This window comes from Carcharodon carcharias, chromosome 33 (assembly GCF_017639515.1).
Source record: "Carcharodon carcharias isolate sCarCar2 chromosome 33, sCarCar2.pri, whole genome shotgun sequence".
In the NCBI taxonomy this organism is placed as follows: domain Eukaryota; kingdom Metazoa; phylum Chordata; class Chondrichthyes; order Lamniformes; family Lamnidae; genus Carcharodon; species Carcharodon carcharias.
Window position 1 is genome coordinate 14,745,711 of NC_054499.1, and position 26,474 is coordinate 14,772,184.

Genomic DNA, 26,474 nt, shown 5'->3' on the forward strand with positions numbered 1-26,474 from the left:
TACCTCCCTGCTTCTCATACGGCCTGCGCCAGCATTTATTGCCCACTCCTAATTGCCCTTGAGAGCAGCTTTTCTGAATGGCTTGCTCAGCCCTTTCAGAGGGCAGTTAAGAGTCAACCACATAGAGAAGTACAAGTTGTTATTGTTGTAGTCTCTTAACTTGAAGGACACTTTGCCATGACTACAACTCCCAGAAATTCCCACACACCCAGCCAAGCTCAGATGAAGCCGCCTTCTAAAGACTACAATTCCCAGTAGCCTTTAGTATACTGCGCATGCGCATCACATACAGCACTTTTCGTTTGAAACGAGTCAGCGTTCTCATTTTTAATTTTTATAACAGAGTCGCCCCCCCCCCGGCGCTGCGCGCATGCTATATGATCCGTGGGCACATTTTCTGATCGCCCTCGCCCATCGATAAATTTTGGTACGAGGTACAAAGTACAAGACTACGTTTCCCAGAAGGCGCAGCGGGAAAGGGGGGGGGTTCTACGCATGCTCAGTATCGCGGCGGGGGCGGGGGGGTGAAAGATGCGCATGCTCAGTGCCGGCAGGGTCAAACTTGCGCATGTCCCAGGTGGGTGAAGTGACGGCATGGCGCATGTGCAGTGCCCGGGTGAAGAGTGGGCTGTCCATGGCGATCGGGACTTGTGGAATTTAAGCCCTCGGGCCTGGAGCAGGGAAGGAGGTGGTGTCGGCCCCTGGAAGCACCGAGCTGAGGCTGGACCTGACTCGGGAGGGAGGGGGGCGGTGGAGAAGGGCGGACGACTTGCGAGGAGAGCCGGTGGTGAAGGGGAGGCTGAGGATGGAAGCAGGTGTGTGCCTTAACCGGGAACCTGGGCTCTTCCTTCCCGTTGGCGGCGGTTTGTTCCCCCACAACGCCCCCACCCCCCCGGATCCCCTCCCCCCCCCAACCCCCGGATCCCCTCCCCCCCACCCCGATCCCCTCCCTACGAGGTGCTGACACTTTGCTAAGGTGACTTGGTCGAGTGGCGATCTCCCGAGGTCCTCAGTTTAGGGGGCTGGCAATTCGACTGCAGGATGCATCACGGCCGATCATGACTCTCAGGCCCCTCCCCCGACCGTTTGATCGAGAGGGGTTGGGAACCTCCCAACTCTTCCCCCCCTCCCCCCTCGACTCTTCTCCCCCCCTCCCCCCCCGACTCTTCCCCCCCCTCCCCCCCGACTCTTCCCCCCTCCCCCCCGACTCTTCCCCCCGACTCTTCCCCCCGACTCTTCCCCCCGACTCTTCCCCCCGACTCTTCCCCCCGACTCTTCCCCCCCGACTCTTCGCCCCCTCCCCCCGACTCTTCCCCCCAACTCTTTCCCCCCTCCCCCCGACTCTTCCCCCCCTCCCCCCGACTCTTCCCCCCCTCCCCCCGACTCTTCCCCCCCTCCCCCCGACTCTTCCCCCCCTCCCCCCGACTCTTCCCCCCCTCCCCCCGACTCTTCCCGCCGACTCTTCCCCCCCTCCCCCCGACTCTTCCCCCCCTCCCCCCGACTCTTCCCCCCCTCCCCCCGACTCTTCCCCCCCTCCCCCCGACTCTTCCCCCCCTCCCCCCGACTCTACCCCCCTCCCCCCGACTCTTCCCCCCTCCCCCCGACTCTTCCCCCCTCCCCCCGACTCTTCCCCCCTCCCCCCGACTCTTCCCCCCCTCCCCCCGACTCTTCCCGCCGACTCTTTCCCCCTCCCCCGACTCTTTCCCCCTTCCCCCCCGACTCTTTCCCCCTTCCCCCCCGACTCTTTCCCCCTCCCCCCCCGACTCTTTCCCCCCTCCCCCCGGACTCTTTCCCCCTCCCCCCGGACTCTTTCCCCCTCCCCCCGACTCTTTCCCCCCTCCCCCCGACTCTTTCCCCCCTCCCCCCGGACTCTTTCCCCCCTCCCCCCCGACTCTTTCCCCCCTCCCCCCCGACTCTTTCCCCCCTCCCCCCCGACTCTTTCCCCCCTCCCCCCGACTCTTTCCCCCCTCCCCCCGACTCTTTCCCCCCTCCCCCCGACTCTTTCCCCCCTCCCCCCGACTCTTTCCCCCCTCCCCCCGACTCTTTCCCCCCTCCCCCCGACTCTTTCCCCCCTCCCCCCGACTCTTTCCCCCCTCCCCCCGACTCTTTCCCCCCCTCCCCCCGACTCTTTCCCCCTCCCCCCGACTCTTTCCCCCTCCCCCCGACTCTTTCCCCCTCCCCCCGACTCTTTCCCCCTCCCCCCGACTCTTTCCCCCCTCCCCCCTGACTCTTTCCCCCCTCCCCCCCGACTCTTCCCCCCCGACTCCTCCCCCCCGACTCTTTCCCCCCTCCCCCCCGACTCTTTCCCCCCTCCCCCCCGACTCTTTCCCCCCTCCCCCCCGACTCTTTCCCCCCTCCCCCCTGACTCTTTCCCCCCTCCCCCCCGACTCTTTCCCCCCTCCCCCCCCGACTCTTTCCCCCCTCCCCCCGACTCTTTCCCCCCTCCCCCCGACTCTTTCCCTCCCTCCCCCCCGACTCTTTCCCTCCCTCCCCCCGACTCTTTCCCTCCCTCCCCCCCGACTCTTTCCCTCCCTCCCCCCCGACTCTTTCCCTCCCTCCCCCCCGACTCTTTCCCTCCCTCCCCTCCGACTCTTCCCCCTCCCCCCCAACTCTTCCCCCTCCCCTCCCGACTCTTCCCCCTCCCCCCGAGTCTTCCCCCCCTCCCACCAACTCTTTCCCCATCCTCCCCTGACTCTTTCCCCCTCGCCCCCCCGACTCTTCTCCCCCCCCCCCCCCCCAAGACTATCCCCTCCCCCCCCGGACTCTTCCCCCTACCCCCCGACTCTTCCCCCTCCCCCACCTTCACTGAGTTCACCCAGAGAATGCCAACCCTGCACCCTTTCCTGGACTGTTTCAGCCTGCCTGCCTACCTGAATCGCAGTGTCGGCAGCGGCTCAGTGGGTACATATCTCACCCCCTCCCCCCAAACGACCACAGAAGGTTGTGGGCTCAATTCCTGCTCTTCAGCACAAAAAAAATTGAGGCTGACCCTCTGGTTGGCACTGTGGAGGGAGTGCTGCCCTGTCGGAGATGCCGCTTTTTGGACATGACGTTAAACCGAGCGGCCCTGTAGCAGGTGGGCGTCAAAGATCCCTGGGCACTATTTCAAAGAAGAGCGCGGGAGCTCTCCCTGCTGTCCTGACCCGTGTCGCAAAAGATGGATCTTCTCATTGCTGTGGGAGCTTGCTGTGTGCAAATTGGCTGCTGTGTTTACTCTGTTACAACAGTAACAACAGGCTTCAAAAGCACTTCACTAGCTGTAAAACCTTTTGGGATGAGCGGGGTCACGGAAGGTGCCATTTAAATGCACGTCTGTCTTTTTTGACTCAGCAAAATTTTTCCGTCTGGATTCAGGTGGTCTTTTTTTGAAGGAAGGTTGTTGCGTGAACTGTCAAATTGCCTTGATAAAAGCAAAAAAACTGCGGATGCTGGAAATCCAAAACTAAAACAAAAATACCTGGAAAAACTCAGCAGGTCTGGCAGCATCTGTGGGGAGGTGCACAGTTAACGTTTCGAGTCCCGAATGACCCTTCAACATAATTTAGTAAAAAATAGAAAAGAGGTGAAATATAAGCTGGTTTAAGAGCGGGTGGTACAGGTAGAGCTGGATGGAGGGCCAGTGATAGGTGGAGATAACCAAAAGATGTCACAGACAAAAGGACAAAGAGGTGTTGAAGGTGGTGATATTATCTAAGAAATGTGCTAATAGGTGACATTAAGGGTAGAAAGCAGGATGAGCAAGGTACAGATAGCCCTAGTGGGGGTGGGGTGGGGGGAAGGGATCGAAATAGGCTAAAAGGTAGAGATAAAACAATGGATGGGAATATATTTTAAAATAATAGAAATGAATGGGAAAAGAAAAATCCATATAAATATATATTTTAAAATAATAGAAATGAATGGGAAAAGAAAAATCCATATAAATCCATATCCCCCCCCCCCCTTAAACCAATTTATATTTCACCTCTTTTCTATTTTTACTTAGTTCTGTTGAAGGGTCGTTCGGACTGGAAACGTTAACTGTGCTCCTCTCCGCAGATGCTGCCAGAGCTGCTGAGTTTTTCCAGGTATTTTTGTTTTTTGCCTTGATATGCTTGTACTAGCACCTGTTGCAATGCATTCACACGTGTGGAAAGTGAGGGATTGCTGAAATCTGAAGGTGGTGGTTATTTTAAACAGCTGCAGGGAACCTTCTGATGTGGCTGGTTTATGGTTTCTGTTAATCCCAGGGATCCATGTCAGAGGCTACAGCTTTCTTGTTCTGTGTTCACAAGCTGTGATTTATGGGTTGGTTGGATGGAGGGAGGGAGGGGGGGGTGGAAGAAAACCTGACATATCTAGCATTGGTTCACGTCATTTGCAGTGCAATGGTGAGTGTAATCTGAGGCGTGAACTGTGATCGTGTGTGTTTTAGAGAGAAACTGGTGACTCTGAGCCCTCGGTTGCACAAAGGCTTTCATCACAGCCTCTCCTGGGTCAGAAGATTGTGGGTTTAAATTCCAGTCCAGAGGTTTAAGCGGGTAATTTAGGCTGATGCTTCAGTGTAGCGCTGCCACAGTGCAGTGCATTTCTGATGAGAGATTAGTCAGGCGTGGTATTCCTCACCTCATATTTGAGACGAGGATAATTAGAGATTGATTGCCCAGACCTGTCATCAAATCCCTTGCGATTGAATCACACGACTACCTTTTTGTTCCTGTTCCCAGCCTGAGCCTTGCCTGAATTGCCTGATAAACTCTTGTTAACGATCTGAAGTTCCTTCCTGTGTTCGGAAAACTGGCTCAATGGATAACGCATCTGACTACCGATTTAGAAGATTGTAGGTTCGGCTCCTACCTGGCTTGTAGAAGCTTTTTTTGTCCCTGATTTTGCTAATTTAGTTTAATTGTTTTAACTCAAAAAAGTTACCAGATGACTTGAAGCAATGGTAGGAGGAATATTGTATTCGTTCTTGCAATGGGTCCTGTTTGGTAGAATGAATGTAGTTATGTTGTAAAGTTATACTTTACTCCAGACTATCTGAGGGGCTACTAATGGTCTAAAGTGTGTGTTTCCCATTCAATGGGCAGAAAATGAGAGCTCAGCTCTGAAGCCTGAAAGCTACAGTGTTTCTGCAGGATGAATCAGTCAGCCAACTTGTGCTGTCATTGTTTGCCAACTCGTACCTCTGGCAAAGCCAGCATTAAATGCCCATCCCTTGCTGCAGGTTACTTAGCAACACTACACGACCTGGAAGCAGATTGCCCGTCTGACTTTTTTTTTCTGACTCTATGAAGCCCAGAGGAAGTAAAGGTAAGGTAGATAAAACTGTGGTACGCAGGGCTGAAAATGTCCAAGTGCTTTTCTGGCAAAGTCTGGGAGGGGGAGGCTGAGCTGTGTGAAAGCAAGAAAGTGCTTGCTCTGTAATCTCACTGGAGAGCGCGACTTGCAAAATTGCCTGAGCATTTCTTTTCCTGGTGGAAACCGTTCAGCATTCACCTCCCCCCACCACCCCCATCCCCATCCCCACCAAGCCTCAAGCTAAGGAACGCTGGTCATTTAGCTGTGTAACAAGTAATAGGAGAGTGTAGTGGAATCGGTGAAAGTAACTTGCTTTAATGTAGGGTCAGCAAAGCCACAAGGCTTTTCACAATCAACAAAAGTACTTTTGAGGTCTTAGCCACAGTTGTTGTGTGGCCGGGGTGGGGGGAAATGCGGCAGCTGCATTTAGCCCACAGCAAGCTTTCACAAGTGTTTAATGAGATAATGACCAATTTAAAACTCTCTTTGTGGGTGTTGGCTGAGGGATAAATGTTGACCCGACCCCCCCCCCCCCCCAACCCCACCACCTCCTCCCCAGGCACCGGGGAGAATTCCCCCTGCTCTCCTCCAACATCATGTTGTGCCCAAGAGGACAAGAACAGGCCAGAGTATTGGTCTGGCTGACCTGGGGTGGGCAGGGGAAGCTGTCGATAACCGCGAGAGTGGTGGTTGCAGGGTGTGTGGGAGAGGGGAGGGGTTGCTAATAATGAGATCCGGTGTAGGGGTGGATGGTTTTGAGATTATACTAATTGCAAGGGAGGCTTAAAAACCAATCGAAACTTACAACTTGTGGAGTTACAACATTATCATCTCTGTGCTGGCCACTACTCGCTCACTTGCAGTCCCACTCAAATCACTCAAACTCAGGATCAGTCTCCCAGTTTGCCCTGGAAATACCCCCTTAAGGGACACAGGACAAACAGTCAAAATAAGGGACAATCTCTAAAGGAGAGTCATGCTGGATTTGAAATGTAATCTCTGTTTCTCTCTCTCTCTCTCTCTCTCTCGCAGATCTTGTGATGAAGAGTTTTGATTCCCCCTACCTGTGTCACCCAGGCCGACAGAAAAGAAGCTCCTTCACTCGTCTGCAATTGTAACAGTCCGCCTTCCAAAAAAAAACCCGGGCGTTTAGAATTAACAAGTGACTTCACCTCCAAGCCGTGTGACGCTTCCCGCTACTGATTGTGGATGGTGAATCCCTGAGGCGGTGGGAGGACTTTGAACGCGGTTCAGCCCCTCAATCCTGCATCGTCTGGCGTGTAAGGCTGCAGCGAGACCCCTACCCCGGCTGCGGTTTGGCCGCTGGTCTTAACCACAGTTAAGTGGAACCCATCAGTTCCGAGACAGACATGGCGACCTTGGCGTCTTTGTCTGGCAAGGACGCAGCGTCAGGTGCCAAGTTGCCAGCCTTCGCCAAGCCGCTGAACGACCTGGATTTCCACTCAGGGGCTCGCATCGAGGAGATAACCAAACTGATCCAGGAGTTCGGCAAGCATGAGCTGAGGGACTTCGACGATCGCCGGGCGTTAGAGGTGCACACGGCCAAGGACTTCATTTTCTCCATGCTGGGTGAGTGGCCAACACAGGGAAAGAAAGATTTGCATTTATGTAGCACCTTACATGCCCGCCCCCCCCCCCACCAAACAGCCTGTGAAGTCCCTTTGAAGTGCAGCCACTGTGGGGAAATGGCAATTGACACACAGCAAGCTCCCACAAACCTCAATGTAATCACAACCAGGTGGTTTCTGGTTTTTGTGTTAGTCGAGGGAGGAATGCTGGCCAGGACACCTGGTTAACTCCCCATCTCTTCTTCAGAAATAGGGCCACGGGATTTGTTACACCCGCCTGCAGGCAGATGGGGAGACCCTCAGCTTAATGCCTCCTCTGAGAGGCAGCATCCCGTAGAGGTCCCACGGTGCAATCCATGATTGCCCCCACCCCCGGCTCCGACTTTGACACTGGTGCAAGTCCCCATTGCTGCCGAGTATCTGGCACTCGCCGCTGTTCATTTCAATGACTCCTGCACTTTAGCCATGACATAGACCTTGCCGTCGTGTTGTCCAGTGCATCGTCATCCACCTCCCTCAGTGCCAGCACTGTTGGAGCGTCAGCCTGGATTTTTTTTTTGGTGTGTGCTCAAGTCTCCCGAAGTGGGACTTGAACCCACAACCTTTTGACTCGGGCGAGGGACGCGCAACCAACTGAGCCCCGACCGGTGTGAAGTTGGCACCTCCCGATGGGGCTGACTCGAGGCCGTGTAGAGCAGAGTTGTGGTCGCCTCAGTTCACTTCCCTCCGTGGGACGTTCAGATTACAACATGGAACCAAATCGTTCGGCCCTGCTGGTGGGTATTTATCCTCCAGGCGAGCAGTAATCCTAATCCCATTGGAGATTACGAGACAGTCCCACTCCCCCACTTTAGAAAACTCATCGTATGTAAATGACTGAAACTCAAATGAATTCAACCTAACGTTAACGGACTATGGACTTTTAATACAAAATGCAGAGTGCAGTAGACATTTCGTCCCCATTCCTTAAGTTAAGGGACCTGCATTTTGCAATGTATAGTAATTATTTGTACGCTGAAAAGATTATAATTGTGCAATTCCTTTATAATTTATTTTCATACCTTTGGTGGTTGATAACTGTCGTGGATTACGCTTGCTTGTTTTAGTTGTAGTGCCATCATAATTTGGTACATGTCGCCATGCCGATATCTCGATAAACCAATTATCCATCAACCCAATCTATGTGATCGTGCCCCCTTTCCTCAGCACATGGTCCCCTCCACTTTCCCTTCAGCCTCTGAACAGGAGGAGGCCTCTCAAGCGTTCAGTTAGTTCATGGCTGACGCGCAAGTATTCTGACTGCCCACCTTGATTTTTACCCTTCAATCCTTCATACACCTAACAAAAATCTCCAGTTGAAGTTTTCAGTTTTCAAAAGTAGTGCCATGTGCCTGCAGGCAGATAGGTGCCCTCAGTTTAATGTCTCCTCTCTGAGGCAGTATCACCCCCTCCCCCCACCCCCAAACACACCGCCCCCCCCCCCCCCCCCCCCAAAGTTCCTGGCCCCCCCACTCCCCTCTTCCAGCCTCAGCAGCCTTTCTGACAGAGAGCCTTCCAAATTTCCACCGCCCTTTGCGTGAAGACATGCCTGGCATTGCCCCTTTGAATGGCCGGATCCTAGCTTTCCCGATAACCTAGCCTTAAACGTTGGCACCTTCCGCTTCAGCTGCTGAATCCAATCGTGAATTCCAACCAAGTTTCTCCTGCCATCTCTCCCAAATCTTAATCCTTTTTTTCTCTGTTGGCTCTTTGTTGCCTTGGTGTTACTTCCCTCAATGACTGGGAAAGAACGTCGCTTCTATCCACAGCTCCTCTTGGATTCAAAATTTGTGTATTGCTATCAGAGAGGGGCAAAAATGGCGATGGAAGCTGCCAGGTTCTTGGGAAGACCCAATGGAATGAAAGAATAAAATGGAACGATGTCGTTGCCCATCCCTAATTGCCCTTGAACTGAGTGGGCCTGCTCGGCCATCTCAGAGGGCAGTTAAAGAGCCATTGCTGTAGGTCTGGAGGCCACAGGTAGACCAGGCCGGGTAAGGACGGCAGATTTCCTCCCCAAAAGGGGTATTAGTGAACCAGATGGGTTTTTACAACAATCAATGATTCTACTTCACCCCTCTCCTTGGATTCACCCAGTTCTGTTGAAGGGTCGTGAGGACTCGAAACGTCAACTCTTTTCTTCTCTGCCGATGCTACCAGACCTGCTGAGTTTTTCCAGGTAATTATGCTTTTGTTATAGTTTCATGGTCACCATTACTGAGACTAGCTTTATACTCCAGATTTTATTAATTAAATTTAAATTCCACCAGCTGCCGTGGTGGGATTTGAACCCGTGTCCCCTGGGCATTAACCTGGGCCTCTGGATTACTAGTCCAGTGACATTACTCCTACGCCACCATCTCCCCTTTGGCTCACTTGCTTCATTAAGGAGAAGGCAATCTGCCACCCTACCTGCTCTGGCCTATGTGTGACTGCAGTTCCACCTTAAGCAAATGCTTCTTAAAGTCGTCCACTAAGCCACTCAGGATAGCTGGTGAAAACTAAATGAGGTCACCCATCCCCCTCTTTCAGCACACCCCCCCAACACTCCCCCAAACCTTCTCTGGGAAAGGCGAGCATGCTAGTCTTGCCCGTGATGACCATACGCTGAGAAACAGTTGAGGTACTTTTGGAAGGCTAGCAAAGGTCTTTCTTGATTCTTGTTGCACAGTAGGTAGATGTTTTTAAGATGATTCCTCTTGTATGGGAGACCAAAACCAGGGGTTATGTCACTGGTAAATGGGGAATACAGGAAAATCCTTACCCGCAGAGCGGTGAGAATGTGGAACTCGCTACCACAGGCAGTGGCTGAAGTGAGTAGCATAGATACGTTTAAGGGGAGACTGGATAAACACAGGAGGGAGAAAGGACTAGAAGGATTCTGCTGCAAATAGTTGGTTGCTCTTCTGTCTCTTGAGTCAGAAGGTTATGGATTCAAATCCTATTTCAGAAACTAGAACTAGGCTGTCGCCTCAGCACGGTACTGAGGGAGTGCTGCGCTGTTGAAGGTGCCATCTTTTGGGTGAGACCTTAAGCTGAGGCCCCGTCTGCCCCTCGGGAGGATGTGTGAGACCCCATGGCACTATGTGGAGCAAGAGCAGGGGAGATACCCTCCCCTCCACTGTTCAGGCCAATATTTATCCTTCACTCCACACCATTTTTTAAAAAATTCTGGTCATTTTCACATCGCTGTTTGTGGGAGCTTGCTACGCGCAAATTGGCTGCTGCATTTCCTACATGACAACAGTAACTGCATTTCAAAACGGGAAGCGCTTCGAGACATCCTGAGGTCATGAAAGGCGCTATATAAATGAATAGGGTGCGAGGAAGCTCAAGTGGAGCATAAATACTGACGTACCAGGCGTGACAACGGCCTAACTCTGACCCCCGGATTAGCTGCATGAATCTCGGTGGAGAGCATGTACTTGTAGGATTGCCACCAGGACCCTTTTCTTAACCTCTGTGGAGGAATTTCACTATCAAGCGCCTTAACAATAAGAGAGATCCTGGGTAGGATTCGAACCTAAGACAAAAACAGAATTACCTGGAAAAACTCAGGAGGTCTGGCAGCATCGGTGGAGAAGAAAAGAGTTGACGTTTCGAGTCCTCATGACCCTTCGACAGAACTTGTGTTTGAGTCCAAGAAAGAGTTGAAATATAAGCTGGTTTAAGGTGTGTGTGTTGGGGGCGGAGAGATAGAGAGACAAAGAGGTGGAGGGGGGTGGGTGTGGTTGTAGGGACAAACAAGCAGTGATAGAAGCAGATCATTAAAAGATGTCAACGACAATAGTACAATAGAACACATAGATGTTAAAATTAAAGTTGGTGATATTATCTAAAAGAATGTGCTAATTAAGAATGGATGGTAGGGCACTCAAGGTATAGCTCTAGTGGGGGTTTTTTTTATTATATAATGGAAATAGGTGGGAAAAGGAAAATCTTTATAATTTATTGGAAAAAAAAGGGAAGGGGGAAACAGAAAGGGGGTGGGGATGGGGGAGGGAGCTTACGACCTAAAGTTGTTGAATTCAGTATTCAGTCCGGAAGGCTGTAAAGTCCCTAGTCGGAAGATGAGGTGCTGTTCCTCCAGTTTGCGTTGGGCTTCACTGGAACAATGCAGCAAGCCAAGGACAGACATGTGGGCAAGAGAGCAGGGTGGAGTGTTGAAATGGCAAGCGACAGGGAGGTTTGGGTCATTCTTGCGGACAGACCGCAGGTGTTCTGCAAAGCGGTCGCCCAGTTTACGTTTGGTCTCTCCAATGTAGAGGAGACCACATTGGGAGCAACGAATGCAGTAGACTAAGTTGGGGGAAATGCAAGTGAAATGCTGCTTCACTTGAAAGGAGTGTTTGGGTCCTTGGACGGTGAGGAGAGAGGAAGTGAAGGGGCAGGTGTTGCATCTTTTGCATGGGCATGGGGTGGTGCCATAGGAGGGGGTTGAGGAGTAGGGGGTGATGGAGGAGTGGACCAGGGTGTCCCGGAGGGAGCGGTCCCTACGGAATGCCGATAAGGGGGGTGAAGGGAAGATGTGTTTGGTGGTGGCATCATGCTGGAGTTGGCAGAAATGGCGGAGGATGATCCTTTGAATGCGGAGGCTGGTGGGGTGATAAGTGAGGACAAGGGGGACCCTATCATGTTTCTGGGAGGGAGGAGAAGGCGTGAGGGCGGATGCGCGGGAGATGGGCTGGACACGGTTGAGGGCCCTGTCAACGACCATGGGTGGAAAACCTCGGTTAAGGAAGAAGGAGGACATGTCAGAGGAACTGTTTTTGAATGTAGCATCATCGGAACAGATGCGACGGAGGTGAAGGAACTGAGAGAATGGGATGGAGTCCTTACAGGAAGCGGGGTGTGAGGAGCTGTAGTCGAGATAGCTGTGGGAGTCGGTGGGTTTGTAATGGATATTGGTGGACTGTCTATCACCAGAGATTGAGACAGAGAGGTCAAGGAAGGGAAGGGAAGTGTCAGAGATGGACCACGTGAAAATGATGGAGGGGTGGAGATTGGAAGCAAAATTAATAAATTTTTCCAAGTCCTGACGAGAGCATGAAGCGGCACCGAAGTAATCATCGATGTACCGGAGAAAGAGTTGTGGAAGGGGGCCGGAGTAGGACTGCAACAAGGAATGTTCCACATACCCCATAAAGAGACAGGCATAGCTGGGGCCCATGCGGGTACCCATAGCCACACCTTTTATTTGGAGGAAGTGAGAGGAGTTGAAGGAGAAATTGTTCAGTGTGAGAACAAGTTCAGCCAGACGGAGGAGAGTAGTGGTGGATGGGGATTGTTCGGGCCTCTGTTCGAGGAAGAAGCTAAGGGCCCTCAGACCATCCTGGTGGGGGATGGAGGTGTAGAGGGATTGGACGTCCATGGTGAAGAGTAAGCGGTTGGGGCCAGGGAACTGGAAATTGTTGATGTGACGTAAGGTGTCAGAGGAATCACGGATGTAGGTGGGAAGGGACTGGACAAGGGGAGAGAGAAGGGAGTCAAGATAACGAGAAATGAGTTCTGTGGGGCAGGAGCAAGCTGTGACAATCGGTCTACTGGGGCAGTTCTGTTTGTAGATTTTGGGTAGGAGATAGAAGCGGGCCGTCCGAGGTTGGGCGACTATCAGGTTGGAAGCTGTGGGAGGGAGATCCCCAGAGGAGATGAGGTCACTGACAGTCCTGGAAACAATGGCTTGATGTTCAGTGGTGGGGTCATGGTCCAGGGAGAGGTAGGAGGAAGTGTCTGCGAGTTAACGCTCAGCCTCCACGAGGTAGAGGTCAGTGCGCCAGACAACAACAGCACCACCCTTGTCAGCGGGTTTGATGGCAATGTCAGGGTTGGACCTGAGAGAATGGAGTGCAGTAAGTTGAGAGAGAGACAGGTTAGAATGGGTGAGAGGAGCAGAGAAATTGAGACGACTAATGTCGCGCCGACAGTTCTCAATGAAAAGATCGAGAGAAGGTAAGAATCCAGAGGGAGGGGTCCAGGTGGAGGGAGAATATTGGAGATGGGTAAAAGGATCCGTTGAACTGGGAGAGGACTCCTGCCCAAAGAAGTGAGCCCGGAGACGAAGACGGCGGAAGAAGAGTTCAGTATCATGCCGAGCCCGAAATTCATTGAGGTGAGGGCGTAAGGGAATGAAACTAAGTCCTTTGCTGAGCACTGAACGTTCAGCATCGGAGAGGGGAAGGTCAGGGGGTATAGTGAATACACGGCTGGGGTTGGGATTGGAAGAAAGGGTGGGGACGGAGGAACAGGCAGGGGTGGAGGGTCCTAGATGGGTGTTGGTGTCGATGAGTTGTTGCAGCTTGCGTTCCTTAGCACTTGAGAGAAAGAGAAAAAGTTTCTTGTTGAGGCGTCGGATGAGCCGAAGGATAAAATGAAACTGGGGGCACGCGCAGCTTTGAAAAAGGGTACGGCGGTGCTGCTGGAGGGAGAGGTCGAGTATGTTCATATGGCGGCGCATGGCACTGAGTGTGGATTTCAGAATGTGACGGGAACAGCAGTCCGAGAAACGTTTTATGTCCCGGAGATACCTGTAATCCTGGGTGGGTTCGAAACATGAGGGGTGGAATTTCAGTTGAAATCCACGTGGGGTGAGACGGAGACAGTCACTGAGAAAGGAGATATGGCTGTGAAAGCGAGTTTTAGTAAACACCTTGTCAAACACTAGGAGGGAAATGGAAAGCAAGGAAGGTGAGCAAGACAACAGAGAGATACGGAAATCTTGTCGCAGAGAGGAGCAGAACTTCTTCAAGGAGGTAGGCATTTCTTGAAGAGCAGTGGCAGTCAATTAAACACAGAGATAAAAACAAAAAAACTGCGGATGCTGGAAATCCAAAACAAAAACAGAATTACCTGGAAAAACTCAGGAGGTCTGGCAGCATCGGCGGAGAAGAAAAGAGTTGACGTTTCGAGTCCTCATGACCCTTCGACAGAACTTGCGTTCGAGTCCAAGAAAGAGTTGAAATATAAGCTGGTTTAAGGTGTGTGTGTGGGGGGCCTAAGACACTGTTTCAGTTGAGAATTAAAACCTCCTTTCGACGTAGAGAGAGTAACAATTGCCAGTGATTATTTTCACTGCCCAAAGAAAAAGGACCAGTCATTCTTGAGTTAAGAAAGCTAAGGGAATTTCAGTGTAATTTTAAAAAACAAAACCCTCTGTTGCTTCAGCGGGTTATAGTCAAACTCCAGGTGTCAATGTATCAGCTATTACGTTGTCAAGGACCAATAACAATCATCTTGTTGACTGGCAATTACATTGTTAAGACCATCGCATTGTTAAAACAAGTGATGGGCATTGGCTCACCCATAAATGGGTACAACTTTGTCCCTTGATTTGTTCATTTCGTTTATTTGGTTTATACAAAAAAGGGTCATAAATGGGTAAAGCTGTAACACTCCAGGGTGAAAGGGAAATGGGAGTCCGTCACTCTGAGCCGGCTGAAGAATAAACCTGCGCTTGAGGTGAGGGACCAGCTTCAGACCCATTCTCCTCTTGTATGCAATTATTGGAGTTAACCCCAGGGACTGTCACCGGATCACCTTTTACATGAATAACGCATTGTTCCCGACAGGTTCGGTGATCCCAGAACGCCACCATATTCTCCACTGAGCGCAGGAACCGCACAGGGATGTTACCAAAAAAAAAAATGTTTTCATAGCTTCCCTAGGAATTTACTATTTCTAGTTTGCCCTTAACGACGCTGACCGAGTTCAGTGATCTCAGCGTGAATCGGGAATCGAACCTGCGTGCTGGTAGCGCCGCTAAGGGCGGCAGGTGTACTTGTCGTGAGAAGTGGCTGTCTTGACCACTTCGCCGGCCGGGAGCTGCCCAATTTCCTGGAGGAGGCAAAGTTTCACTCTCTTCCCCCACCACCCCCTTCCTTTTTGTGATCGGAACTAGTCCCAGGGAGATCACTTTGAGCCGGAACTTACAATACAGGGTTCTCGCCTTTTGCAGGTGGCAAACTGTGTCTCACACAGACACAATTACAGCTCCTCCCTTCAGGAATTCAGAGGATCAGTTTCTTAAAAATATTCTTTCATGGGATCTGAGCGTCACTGGCAAGGCCAGCCCTTGTTGCTCATGCCTAATCGCCCTTGTGAAGGTGGTGGCAAGCTGCCGCTTTGAACAGCTGCAGTCCATCTGATTCACTGCACAAGATCCACTATCCTCTCGGGAAGGAACTACCTAACATCTAAAATAAAAGCAAAATACTGCGGCTGCTGGAGATCTGAAATAAAAAGAGAAAATATTCTCAGTATGCCTCATTTGCACATGCTAGAAGCTGCATAATTATTGTTTTCCACACGCAGCCCCTCATGGAAATTCGCCTCCAGTGAAAGCAACTACGAGGGTGCTGGGATTGTTGTGAAATTCACTAATGGAAGGAAATCCTCACTGGCATGGCCATCCCATGACTCCAGTCACACACCAACAGGGTTCATTCTGTACACAGGGCCCTGTCCTTTGCAAATAGAACACGTCCACGCATTGCCCTTTTTTCAACTAAATAAAAGCTTGTGGGACAGCCATTCCCTGGTTCATTCCCCATTGCAATGCCTTGATTAATTGAGGTTGACCTGCCTGGTTTGAATTTAAACAAAAGCTTGGCAGTTAACTGTTCCCTGCTGTATTGTCCATGGCGACACCTCTACCAATCAGAGTCCACTTGCCAACCAATCAGCACTCTCCTCATGTGCAGTATAAATTGTTGTTCCCTTTGAGATTTGCGAATTTGTCCTGATGAGTGCAAGACGAAAAGCTTCGACAGCGTGTTTTTTTTCACAGCAATGAAAACCGGAAGCGCTGGAAAAACTCAGCAGGTCTGGCAGTGTCTATGGAGAGAGAAACGGAGTTAATATCCCGAGTCCAATGTGATTCTTCTCCGGAACTCTCTGTTAACTCTGTTTCTCTCTCTCTCCGCAGATGTTGCCAGATCTACTAACGTGTCCAGCATTTTCTGATTTTTAATTTCGGGTGTTTCCAGAGTTGTGTCTTTTATTTTTTTCCTCCTGCCCCGCCGTTCTCAGTGTTTACGCTGTGTTTCCAAGGTTTTTCATAACTTTTCTGCCAAGGTCTCTAGATGAGTGGGTAAACCTTCCTCCACCTCGCTCCTTTAGCCAGCGTTGTGATGGTAGAGCGCATCAGAAAGTGATTAGCTGGTCCGTCTTTCGAATGAGACCTTAAGCCCGTGGCCCCGTCTAAGATCCCGCGGCACTATTGCAAAGAAGGAAGAGCAGGAGAGTTCTCTCCCCCGGTGTCCGCCCCAATAATTATCACGCAGTCAACACCGCCAAAAAAACCAGGGTTATCTAGTCATTGCCACAGTGCTGTTCGTTTGTGGGAGCTTGCTGTGCACAAACAGGCTGCCGCATTTCCAAGAGTGATTACACTTCAGAAAGCGCTTTGAGATGTCTGGGTGGTCGTGAAAGGCGCTATCTAAATGCAAGTTTTTTTTCTCTTTTAAATCACCAAATCCACCCAGGTCAGTGGACAGTTGCATCGATTTGGCCGGTTGAATGTGCTATTCTCCATTCGCCAGGCACTAACCAAATCCCCCCCCCCCCCCCGCCCCGCTGACTGTCCTAGCCCCCCTCCTCATGTTTCCAGTTCTATATAAGGGTGGAAAAAAAGCACCCCCATCTGTTTGCCAGGAAGGTGAGGAAAGCCAGATTCCCAGCCGAAGGAGAGATTGGGAGAGGCAACCAAAAGGGTAGGTTTTTAAGCAGGGACTTTAAAAACATTTCCCCACCACTTTCACAATGGTTGTGATGGGCTTTGGGGCAATGAGGTACTCCTCGGAGAGTAATCGTCACTGTTGTAACGTAGGAACGAGAGGAGAGGGGTGCGGAGAGAGGCGGAAGGCTTTAGGGAGGTAATCCCAGGGAGTGGGACGCAGCAGCTGCCGGCATTGGCTGGCAGATGTGAGGGGTTGCACAGTGCTGTGGAGCAGAGGAGTGGGGCTAACTCAGTACCTCTTCCAAAGAGCCAGCACAGCCACGATGGGCCCAGTGGCTCCCTTCTGCGCTCTAAACTTGATGTAGGAAATGAAATATTATCTAGTACTGAAAGGGTTAAAAACTGCATTTGTGCGCGTTTTTTTCCCCCCTTCCCCACCCCCTGGCCGGTATTTCTCTTCCGTATTAATTTGGAGAAGTTGGCGGTGTACCCACCCAGCCAAGCTTCTCTTCTCGAGCCTGGCTGGATGCCATGCACCAAGCTGCTACAAGGAACTAATCCTGCTGCAGGCTGTTGGGATTTTAACCATGATGCCCCTGCAGGATACAGTCCCCCGCATGGTTCCTGGATGAGTCAGTCCTTCTGGTTAAGATTAGAAGAATTCGGAGAATGGGGGACTGGTGCTGGCCTGTGTCACCGGCAGCTCATGATTTTGGGGAGAGCGGTTCAAATACAGGGAGCTCCCGCCCCCACTGTTCCATTTGCACTAAGACACGCACCCTCCTTGTGTATCCAAAAGCACCTTACGCAATCTGAGTTCGTCCCACAGCACTGTCCAACTGGTGGAGGTACTTTTGGCGTGTAGCCTCTGTTCTAATGTTGGAAACACAGCAGCCAATTTGTGCACAGCAAGCTCCCACGAGCAGCAATGGGGTAATGACCGGATCACTTTTTTTTTGCTTTTGTGATGTCCGATTGAGGGGTAAGTATTGGCCAGGACACTGGGGACAACTCTCTAGCTCTACTTCGGAATAGCGCCACAGGGTCTTTTACATCTACCTGTCAGCAGGTGTGTCCCTCGATTTATGTTCTCCAAGAAGTGGAACCTCTGGCAGTGCAGCACTCCATCATGACTGCACTGGAGAGGGTCAGTCTGGATTTTGACACTCGACTCTCTGGAGTGGGGCTTGAACCCACAGCTTTCTGACTTGGGTGAGAGAGGGGTACCACCTGACTCCTGGTTTGCTGAGGGACTTGGGCACAAAAATCTAGACAGAAGGATAAATATTGATCAGGATACTTGGGGGAAGCTCATCTTCAAATTGTACTATGGGATATTTAGTGTCCACCTGAAAGGGAAAGGCCACCTGTTTAATGTGGCATCTGAAAGACAAAACATAACTAGGAGCAGGAGTAGACCACATGGCCCATCGACCCTGCTCTGCCATTCAATACGATCATGTCTGATCTTGGACTTAACTCCATTTTCCCGCCTGCTTCCCTATCTCTTAATTCGCTGAGAGACCAGAAATCTGCCCACTCCAGCCTTAAATATATTCAGCGATGGAGCACCCACAACCTTCTGGGATGGAGAATCCCAAAGACTCAGCCCTCGTAAATTATCAGCTCCTTATCCTGAGACTGTGCCCCCATGTTTTAGTTTTGCTGACCCACGGAAGCAATCTCAGCATCCACCCCTATCAAGCCCCTTCAGAATCGATGAGATCGCCTCTCATTCTTCTAAACTCCAGAGATAATAAGCCCAATTTGCTCACCCTGTCATCATAGACCCTCATCCCAGAGACCAATTTAGGAAGTTTGCTGTACTGCCTCCAATGCGAGTGTATCCTTTCTTAAATGTAGAGACTAAAACTGCGCACGCTACTCCAGATGTGGCCTCACCAAAACCTTGTACAACTGTAGCAAGACTTCTTTATTCTTGTACTCCAATCCCCTTGCAATATAGGCCAACATGCCATTTACCTTCCTAATTGCTTGCTGTGTACCAACATTCCGCTTTCCTTGTACAACCACACCCAAATCTCTTTGATCATCAACACAAGTTTATCACCTTTTAAAAATGTTCTGCTTTTTTATTCTTTCAACCAAAGTGAATAACTTCACACTTCCTTACATTGTGCTCCATCTGCCATCTTGTTGCCTACTCACTTAACCTGCCTATATCTCTTTTCAGCCCCTGTGTGTCTTCCCTGCAGATTACCTTTTTATCTAGCTTGGTATCATCATCAAACATACTTTTACTCTCTGTATTAATGACTTAGATGAAGAGACAGATTGTAAATAGCTGAAACCCCAGCATTGATCCTTGTGGCACACCACTGTTCACTGCCTGTCAACTCAATAAAGCCCCATTTATGCCCACTCTGTTTTCTATCCATTAACCAATCCTCTATCCATGCTAATATATTACCCCTAACTCCATGAGCCCTTATCTTACCTATTAACCTTTTGTGCGACATCTTATAGAAAGCCGTTTAGAAATCCCAGGTATACTACATCTACTGGTTCCCCTTTATCTACCCCGCTAGTTATATCTTCAGAAATCTTTATAATAAATTTGTCAAACAGGATTTATCTTTGGTAAAACCATGTTGTCTAGTCCTAATCATACTTTTCTAAGTGTATTCTGAAGACTCCCTAGATAGAATCCAGCATTTTCCCAAGAACTGGTATTAGATCAACTGGCCTGTAATTCGCTGTTTTCTCTTTCCCTCCTTTCTTGGGAAGCAGTGTAACATTTGACAACTTCTAATCTAGTGGGACTGTTCCCGAATCTAAGGATTTCTAGAAAATCAGTACGAGCGCATCCGTTATTTCTGCAGCTATCTCTTTTAGAACCCTGGGACGTAGGCCATCAGGTCCTGGGGATTTGTCAGATTTTAGTCCTGTGAGTTTCTCCAATACTTTATCCTTGCTGATATGAACTTCCCTAATTTCCTCTCTCTTTTTAGCCCCTAGGTTACCGTCTGTTTCTGGTATGGAACCTGTGTTGTCTACTGTGAAGACAGACACACGCAATGTTTATTTAATAGCTCCGCCATTTCCTCATTTCCCTTGGTACTTCCTGTCTGATTCTAAGGGACCAACATTTACTTTAGCTACTCTCTTCCTTTTTTATATACTTATACGAGCTCTTACAATCTGTTTTCATAGTCCTGGCTAGTTTACTCTCATATTCTATTTTTTTCCCTTTTTTATCAACTTTTTGGTGGCCCTTTGCTGGTTTCTAAAACACTCCCAATCCTCAGACTTGCTACTGTTTCTTTGCAACATTAAGTCTCTTCTTTTAATCTAAAACTGTCCTTAACTTCCTGAGCCAGCCATGGATGAGTTCTTCTTGCTGAGTTTTTGTTCCCCAGTGGAATGTATTTTTGTTGAACATCGTGAATTGTTTCTTTAAATGTTTCCCACTGTTCACTTATCCCCATACCCTTTGGTCAAGTTACCCAATAAACCTTAGCCAGTTCTCCCCTCATATCTATGTAATTGGCTTAGTTTAAGTTTAAGATTTTTGTTTGTGTTTGGAATATGTCACTTCCAAACAACGTGGAATTCATTGGCACTGTGATCACCATTTTCCAGTGAATCTTTTGCCAAGAGATTACTAATTAACCCTGCTTCATTACACAATACTAGATCTAAGATAGCTTTATCCCTAGTCAGCTCCACTACATACTGCTCCAAAAAACTGTCACCGAAAACATTCCACAAACTCCTCCTCTAGGCCATTCTTGCCAATTTGATTGTCCCAGTCTATATGATGATTAAAGTGCCCCCACAATTATGACATTTCCTTTGGTACAGGCTCCAATAATTTCTTGTTTAATGCCCTGGCCAGCCTTATAACTACTGATGGGGGGGGGCCTAAAGATTACTTCTCACCATTGTTTTCTGTCTCTTGCAATTCCTAATTTCCCATACAGATTCTATTTCACAATCTTGAGGCAATTGTCACTCATTCTTACTTAGTGTCCTTATCCCTTAGTCATCCCTTTCTATGAGGGCTACCCCCACCTCTTTGCCGTTCTCTGTCTTTCTGAACTGTTGTGCACTGTGGAATATTTATTTCCCAACCTTGGTCATCTTGTAACCATGGTGATTTAGATCTGTTACACTCCCTAGCAATTCACAATATCACAGCATCTTTACAGTGCAGAAGGAGGCCATTCAGCCCATCGACTCTGCACTGGTTCTCTGAAAGACCATTCCATCTAGACCCACTCCCCTGCCTTATCCCCGTAACCTTGCACATTTTCTCTTCAGGTAGCAATCCAATTCCTTTTTGAATACCTCAAGCGAACCTGCCTCCACCACCCTCTCAGGAAGTTTGTTCCAGACTCCAACCACCCGCTGGGTGAAAACATTTTTCCTCACATCACATTTACACCTTTTGCCAATTATTTGGAATCTGTGCCCTCTAGTTCTTGATGCTCTCTTGAGAGGGAACAGTTTCTCACTAGTTACCCTGTCCATACCCCTCAGGATCTTGAATACCTCTATCAAGTCGCCTCTCAGCCTTCTTTTCTCCAAGGAAAACAATCCCAACCTCCAATCTATTCTCAGATACAGTTCTTCATCCCGGGAATCATCCATATGCACCTCCCCCCACTCCCTCCAATGCCTTCACAAACCACCTCAAGTATGGCGTCCAGAGCTGGACGCAGCAGTCCAGTGAAGCCCAACCAGTGTCCTATACAAATTCAACATAAATAACCTCCTTACTCTTGTACTCTTATCAACACTTATCAGTTTGTATTCCCCTAAAACTCAAAAGCCTATTGTGTGAAGAAAACCAGCTTCAGCCCTATGTGCTAAGAACTAATTAGTTTAATCTTTTAATTTGTAGGGCTTAAAAAGAAGCAGTCATTTTGCTTCAAAATATATGACAGGTTCTGGTTCTGTAGGTTTGAGGATCAAGTTCTGTAACCAGTTTTTGGAGCGATATAGTTCTTTGACTCCTACGTGTAAATATTTATCAATTGAACGTATCGTGCTGTATATTGTAAGTGTCTCATGCTACCTCAGCTTTAACACAATGATTGTCTTTCTGCACTAATTTTATACACACCCTGCATTGATTTTATGTAAGAATTAACTTTGTAATTTCTGTATTAGCTTAAGGCTGTGTGCCCCTTTGTACTCTCTTAATTATTTTTTTTGTTCATTGATGGGATGCGGGTGTCACTGGCTAGGCCAAGTATTTATTGCCCATCCCTAATTGACCTTGCTCAGAGGGCATTATATTTAAAGAGTGAACCACATTGCTGTGAGTCTGAAGCTACATGTAGGCCAGACCAGGAAAGGACAGCACTAAATCATTTCTTTCTATTTGTGCCACTAATTCATCTATCTTATTGTGGATGCTTTGTGTATTCAGATAAACAACCTTTCAATTTCATTTTTTACTTCTATTCCCTGCAATTACCTTATTCGCTGATGTACATTTTTTTTTGGTTGAACTCCCTGTCCCTTCCTGACATTCTAGAACGAGAGGCCATAGTTTTAGGCTAAGGGGATGTAGATTTAAATCAGAGATGAGGAGGAATTACTTTTCTCAAAGGGTCGTGAATCTGTGGAATTCACTACCTCAGAGTGCAGTGGATGCCGGGATGCTGAATAAATTTGAGGAGGAGATAGACAGATTTTTAATTAATAACGGGTTGAAAGGTTATGGAATTGAGGCAAGAAATTGGAGTTGAGGCCGAAATTAGATCAGCCATGATCGTATTGAATGGCGGGGCAGGCTCGAGGGACTGAATTGCCTACTCCTGCTCCTAGTTCTTGCGTTCCTATGTTGTTCCTGTCCCACTCTGCTTGTCTTTACCTACGTTGCTATACTGTTCCAGTACCTTGACCTTTTCTCTTTGGATTTCCAAGTCTATCTCCACCCACCGCCCCGCCCCAGTTAGTTTACAGCCCTGACCACAGACCTAGTTGTACGATTGGCCAAGACACTAGTCCCAACCTGGTTCAAGTGGAGCCGATCCCAATAGAAAAGCTCCTCTTCCCCGAGTACTGATAGTGCCCCATGCATCAAAACCCCTACTTTTCACACCACTCTCTGAGCCGAGCATTTTAATTTTCTAATCCGTTTAACCCTATACCAATTGGCTCAGGTAACAGTCCAGAGATTATCTTTGATGTCCTGCATTTCAACTTGGACCCTAACTCCTCAAATTCTCTTGGGTAAAGCCAGGATGATGCTTTGCTATGTCGCTGGCTCCCGGGTAAGAGCCTCCGAGTGATCCAGAGGCCCAGACCAATGTTACCGGGGGCTACGGGTTCAAATCCCACCACGGCAGCTGGAGCAATTTAAATTCAGTTAATCTGGAATTTAAAAGCTCGTCTGAGTAATGGTAACCTGGACAATTATAATCAATTATCGTAAAAACACCATCCGGTTTACTAATTTCCCCTTTAGGGAAGGAAATCTGCCATCCTTACCCGGTCTGGCCTACATGTGACTCCAGACTACGCAGCAAATGTGGTTGGCTCTTAACCACCCTCTGAAATGGTTTAACAAGCTGCTCAGCTCAAGGGCAATTTGGGATGGGCAATAAATGCTGGCCTTGCACGTTCCCCATGATGGAATATATATGGTAGAGAAAAACGGCTCAGTGCAGTGTTGAGAGTGCAAGTTTAGATTTTGTACTGTAGAGTATCAGTCAGTGTTCAGAGCGCAAGTTTAGATTTTGTACTGTAGGGTATCAGTCTGAGCGATATTTATTCCTTCATGGGATGTGGGCGTTGTTGGCTAGACCAGCATTTGTTGCCCATCCCTAATTGCCTTCGAGATGGTGTTGGCCAGTTGCCTTCTATTGGTGTGATATCCATTGCCATTGGCAATAACAGCTAGTTATGAAGTACCATACACTGACGTCCGGGGTGACCTTGCAACCCTCAGTAAGGTAGCGAACCCGAGAGCAACGCAGATCTGAACCTGAACAAGCCTCCTCTCTGCTCCCACAGGTCTCGTTCAGAAGCTGGACCACAAGTTACCCGTGTCGAATGAGTACCTGCTGCTCTCTGGCGGTGTCCGGGAAGGAGTGGTCGACATGAACCCCGACGAACTGGGCGACTACGCCAGGGGCACGGACTACGACATCGACTTCACGCTGCTGGTGCCGGCCCTGAAGCTCCACGACCGCAACCAGCCGGTGACGCTGGACATGCGCCACTCGGCCCCCTGCCACTCGTGGCTCAGCCTGCGGCTCTTCGACGAGCGGACCATGGAGAAGTGGAAGGACTGCTGCACGGAAACCCAGCCCGCCCCGGCCAGCGGGGAGAGCGGCGGAGGAGGAGGAGGCGGCGGCAGCTACTACTTCTCGCCCACCAAGGTGGCGGACTGGTTCTTCCGCTCAGTCTGCGCCGTGATCGAGGAGATCCGCAGCCACCCCCAGCGCGGCGTGCCCGGGGTGGCCGCGGTGGAGAAGAACGGCACGGTGGTCTCCGTCATCCTGAACGTGGGCCGCAGCCGCATGCTGTACGACATCGTGCCCGTGGTGTCCTTCAAGGGCTGGCCGGCCGTGGCCCAGAACTGGCTGATGGAGAACCACTTCTGGGACGGCAAGATCACCGAGGAGGAGGTCATCAGCGGCTTCTACCTGGTGCCGGCCTGCTCCGGCACGGGGAACCGGGAGAACGAGTGGCGGCTGGCCTTCTCGCGGAGCGAGGTGCAGCTGAAGAAGTGCATTTCCACCCCCCTGATCCAGGCCTACCAGGCCTACAAGGCCGTGATCGTCAAGCTCCTCTCCCGGCCGAGGGCCATCAGCCCCTATCACCTGAGGAGCCTGATGCTGTGGGCCTGTGACCGCCTGCCCTCCAGCTTCCTGGGCCAGGAGGAAAACACGGCCCACTTCCTCCTGGGCCTCCTCGATGACCTCGCCCACTGCCTGGTCAACAAGTCCTGCCCCAACTACTTCCTGCCCCAGTGCAACATGTTCGAGCAGCTGTCCGACGGTGCCGTGCTGCTGCTGGCCTGCCGGCTGTCGTCGGTGCGCTCGGACCCCGCCGAGCACCTGCGCAGCGCCATCGAGCACGCCAAGGCCGCCAACCGGCTGGCCCAGGAGCTGCGGCAGGCGGCGCCGGGCCTGGCCTCCTCCCAGTCGGACGGGGTGCTGGCCAGCTCCGGCCGGCAGGACGACAGCCTGGCCCGCAAGCTGCAGCAGCTGGTGACGGAGAACCAGGGAAAGTCCATCTCGGTCTTCCTCAACCCCGACGACGTCAGCAAACCTCACTTCAGGATCGATGACAAGTTTTTCTGAAGGGCCAGACCGGACTTTTCCGACAGATGTGTGACCGTCTCGCCCCCTTCACCTCTCCGCCCCGCTCCAACCCCTCCCTCTCCCAGTTGCCCCCCACCGTACTGCGTTGCGGAATACTGGTGAACCTTCCCTTTCCCCTGCATTTCGTGATACACTGGAGATCACGCTTTGATGTATTGTTGAAAAGAGATTTGTGCTGCCTGAGCGCTTCATCTTGCACTCATCAGGACAAACAGAAGAGTACCAAATTTCAAACAATCACAATTTATACCACCGGAGAAAAGGGTGCTGATCGGTTGGCAGGTCGACTCTGCTTGACCGAGACGTTGCCGTGGAGACAGCGATGAGAACTATAGGCTCCCGGGTGCTTCAAAAAAGGCACAAGGCTTGAACGCGTTCCTTTTGTTTGCAGAGAACGGGTCCCTGTGTCCGGGTGTGTGTCACTTGTGGCAAGAATAAAATGAGCCGTGGCAATGCCTTGGCCAATCAGACTTAACTTGCCAACCAGTCAGCATCCTTTTCTCCGCTAGTATAAATTGTGTGCGTTTGAAGTTTGGCATTCTTGTATTTGTCCTGATGGGTGCGAGACGAGAACCTTCAGCAACATGGTTCTCTCTCTTCAGCAATGTTTACGCTCTGTACAACCAAGCGAAATGCTGGTAATGGAGGTTCAATGGTGGCCCACTCACACTTTTTTTCTTCCTTATTCACCTTGCCTGTTATAGGAGGGGCGAGCAGAAGTGGCATAACTTAGATTAGTTAATAAGATTAACCAGCCCAGTTAATGGCCGTCTAATTTCTCTGACTAGCCCTACTGCAACCCAAACCAAGTATTGCTGAGCTGGAGCCCTGAAGTCACACGTCACATCCCCACCGTCTGGCTTTGGGTTCCCGGTGCTGTTAGTAGGACTAGATCGCAATGGCAGAAGAGCAGAGCTTTCATACGGCCGACCCATTCTCAATCCTCACCCGGTTTTTCCAAACTCCGGGCTCTCCTGTTCAGGGAACGTTTCGAGCTATACAAACAGCAGGCTGATTGGTGCTGGTGAAGCCGTAGTGACGGGTGCTGCTTCACGTTAAGTTGTATCGTTCCCCTTGTTTCTGTACCAAGGTGCAAACTTCGTATTGCTGACATCACTGGAAGCACCTCTGTCCTTTCAGAGACCGTGTCTTTTGGCAGATGAAACTGTGTCCCAAAATGATCTGGGATGTAAAGCTGGGGCTCCATCAACCTCCTCAGAACAAGGGATCTTTAACTTGTTGCAACTTTTTTTTGTTTCATGTCCTAGTTTTATGCAAATCTTTATCCTTTATTTCTGAAGCAGTTTGTTTTCAACAATAGCAAATCCAGGTTGGAACACTAAAGCTAATGGGTTAAGCACCACACATGGACACCTGTACTTCCAGATTTTGTGGTGGTTTTGTTTGTAATCTTCAGAGCAGTTCCAATATCTCCTGGAAGTGAAATGAGGTTAAATATTTAGGTTGAGTCTGTCTGTCTCTCTCTGTCTCTCTCTCTCTGTCTCTGTCTCTCTCTCTGTCTGTCTGTCTCTCTCTCTCTCTCTTTGTCTCATTCTCTCTCACTCTCACTCACTCTCTGTCTCTCTC

General features: G+C 50.1%; 1 protein-coding gene across 2 annotated transcripts; it reads left to right on the forward strand.

Moving 5' to 3' along the window:
* The first annotated feature begins 622 nt into the window (after positions 1–622).
* LOC121272268 (protein MB21D2-like) lies at positions 623–26,474 on the forward strand. Of its 2 annotated transcripts, none has more exons than XM_041178814.1 (3): positions 623–815; positions 6,313–6,870; positions 23,572–26,474. In XM_041178814.1, exons 2-3 carry the CDS (start codon positions 6,651–6,653, stop codon positions 24,864–24,866), a joined length of 1,515 nt encoding a protein of 504 aa, XP_041034748.1. In that variant the 5' UTR covers positions 623–815; positions 6,313–6,650; the 3' UTR covers positions 24,867–26,474. The 2 variants fall into 2 exon arrangements, with proteins under 2 accessions (XP_041034748.1, XP_041034749.1); XM_041178815.1 differs by lacking the exon at positions 623–815 and adding an exon at positions 4,008–4,067.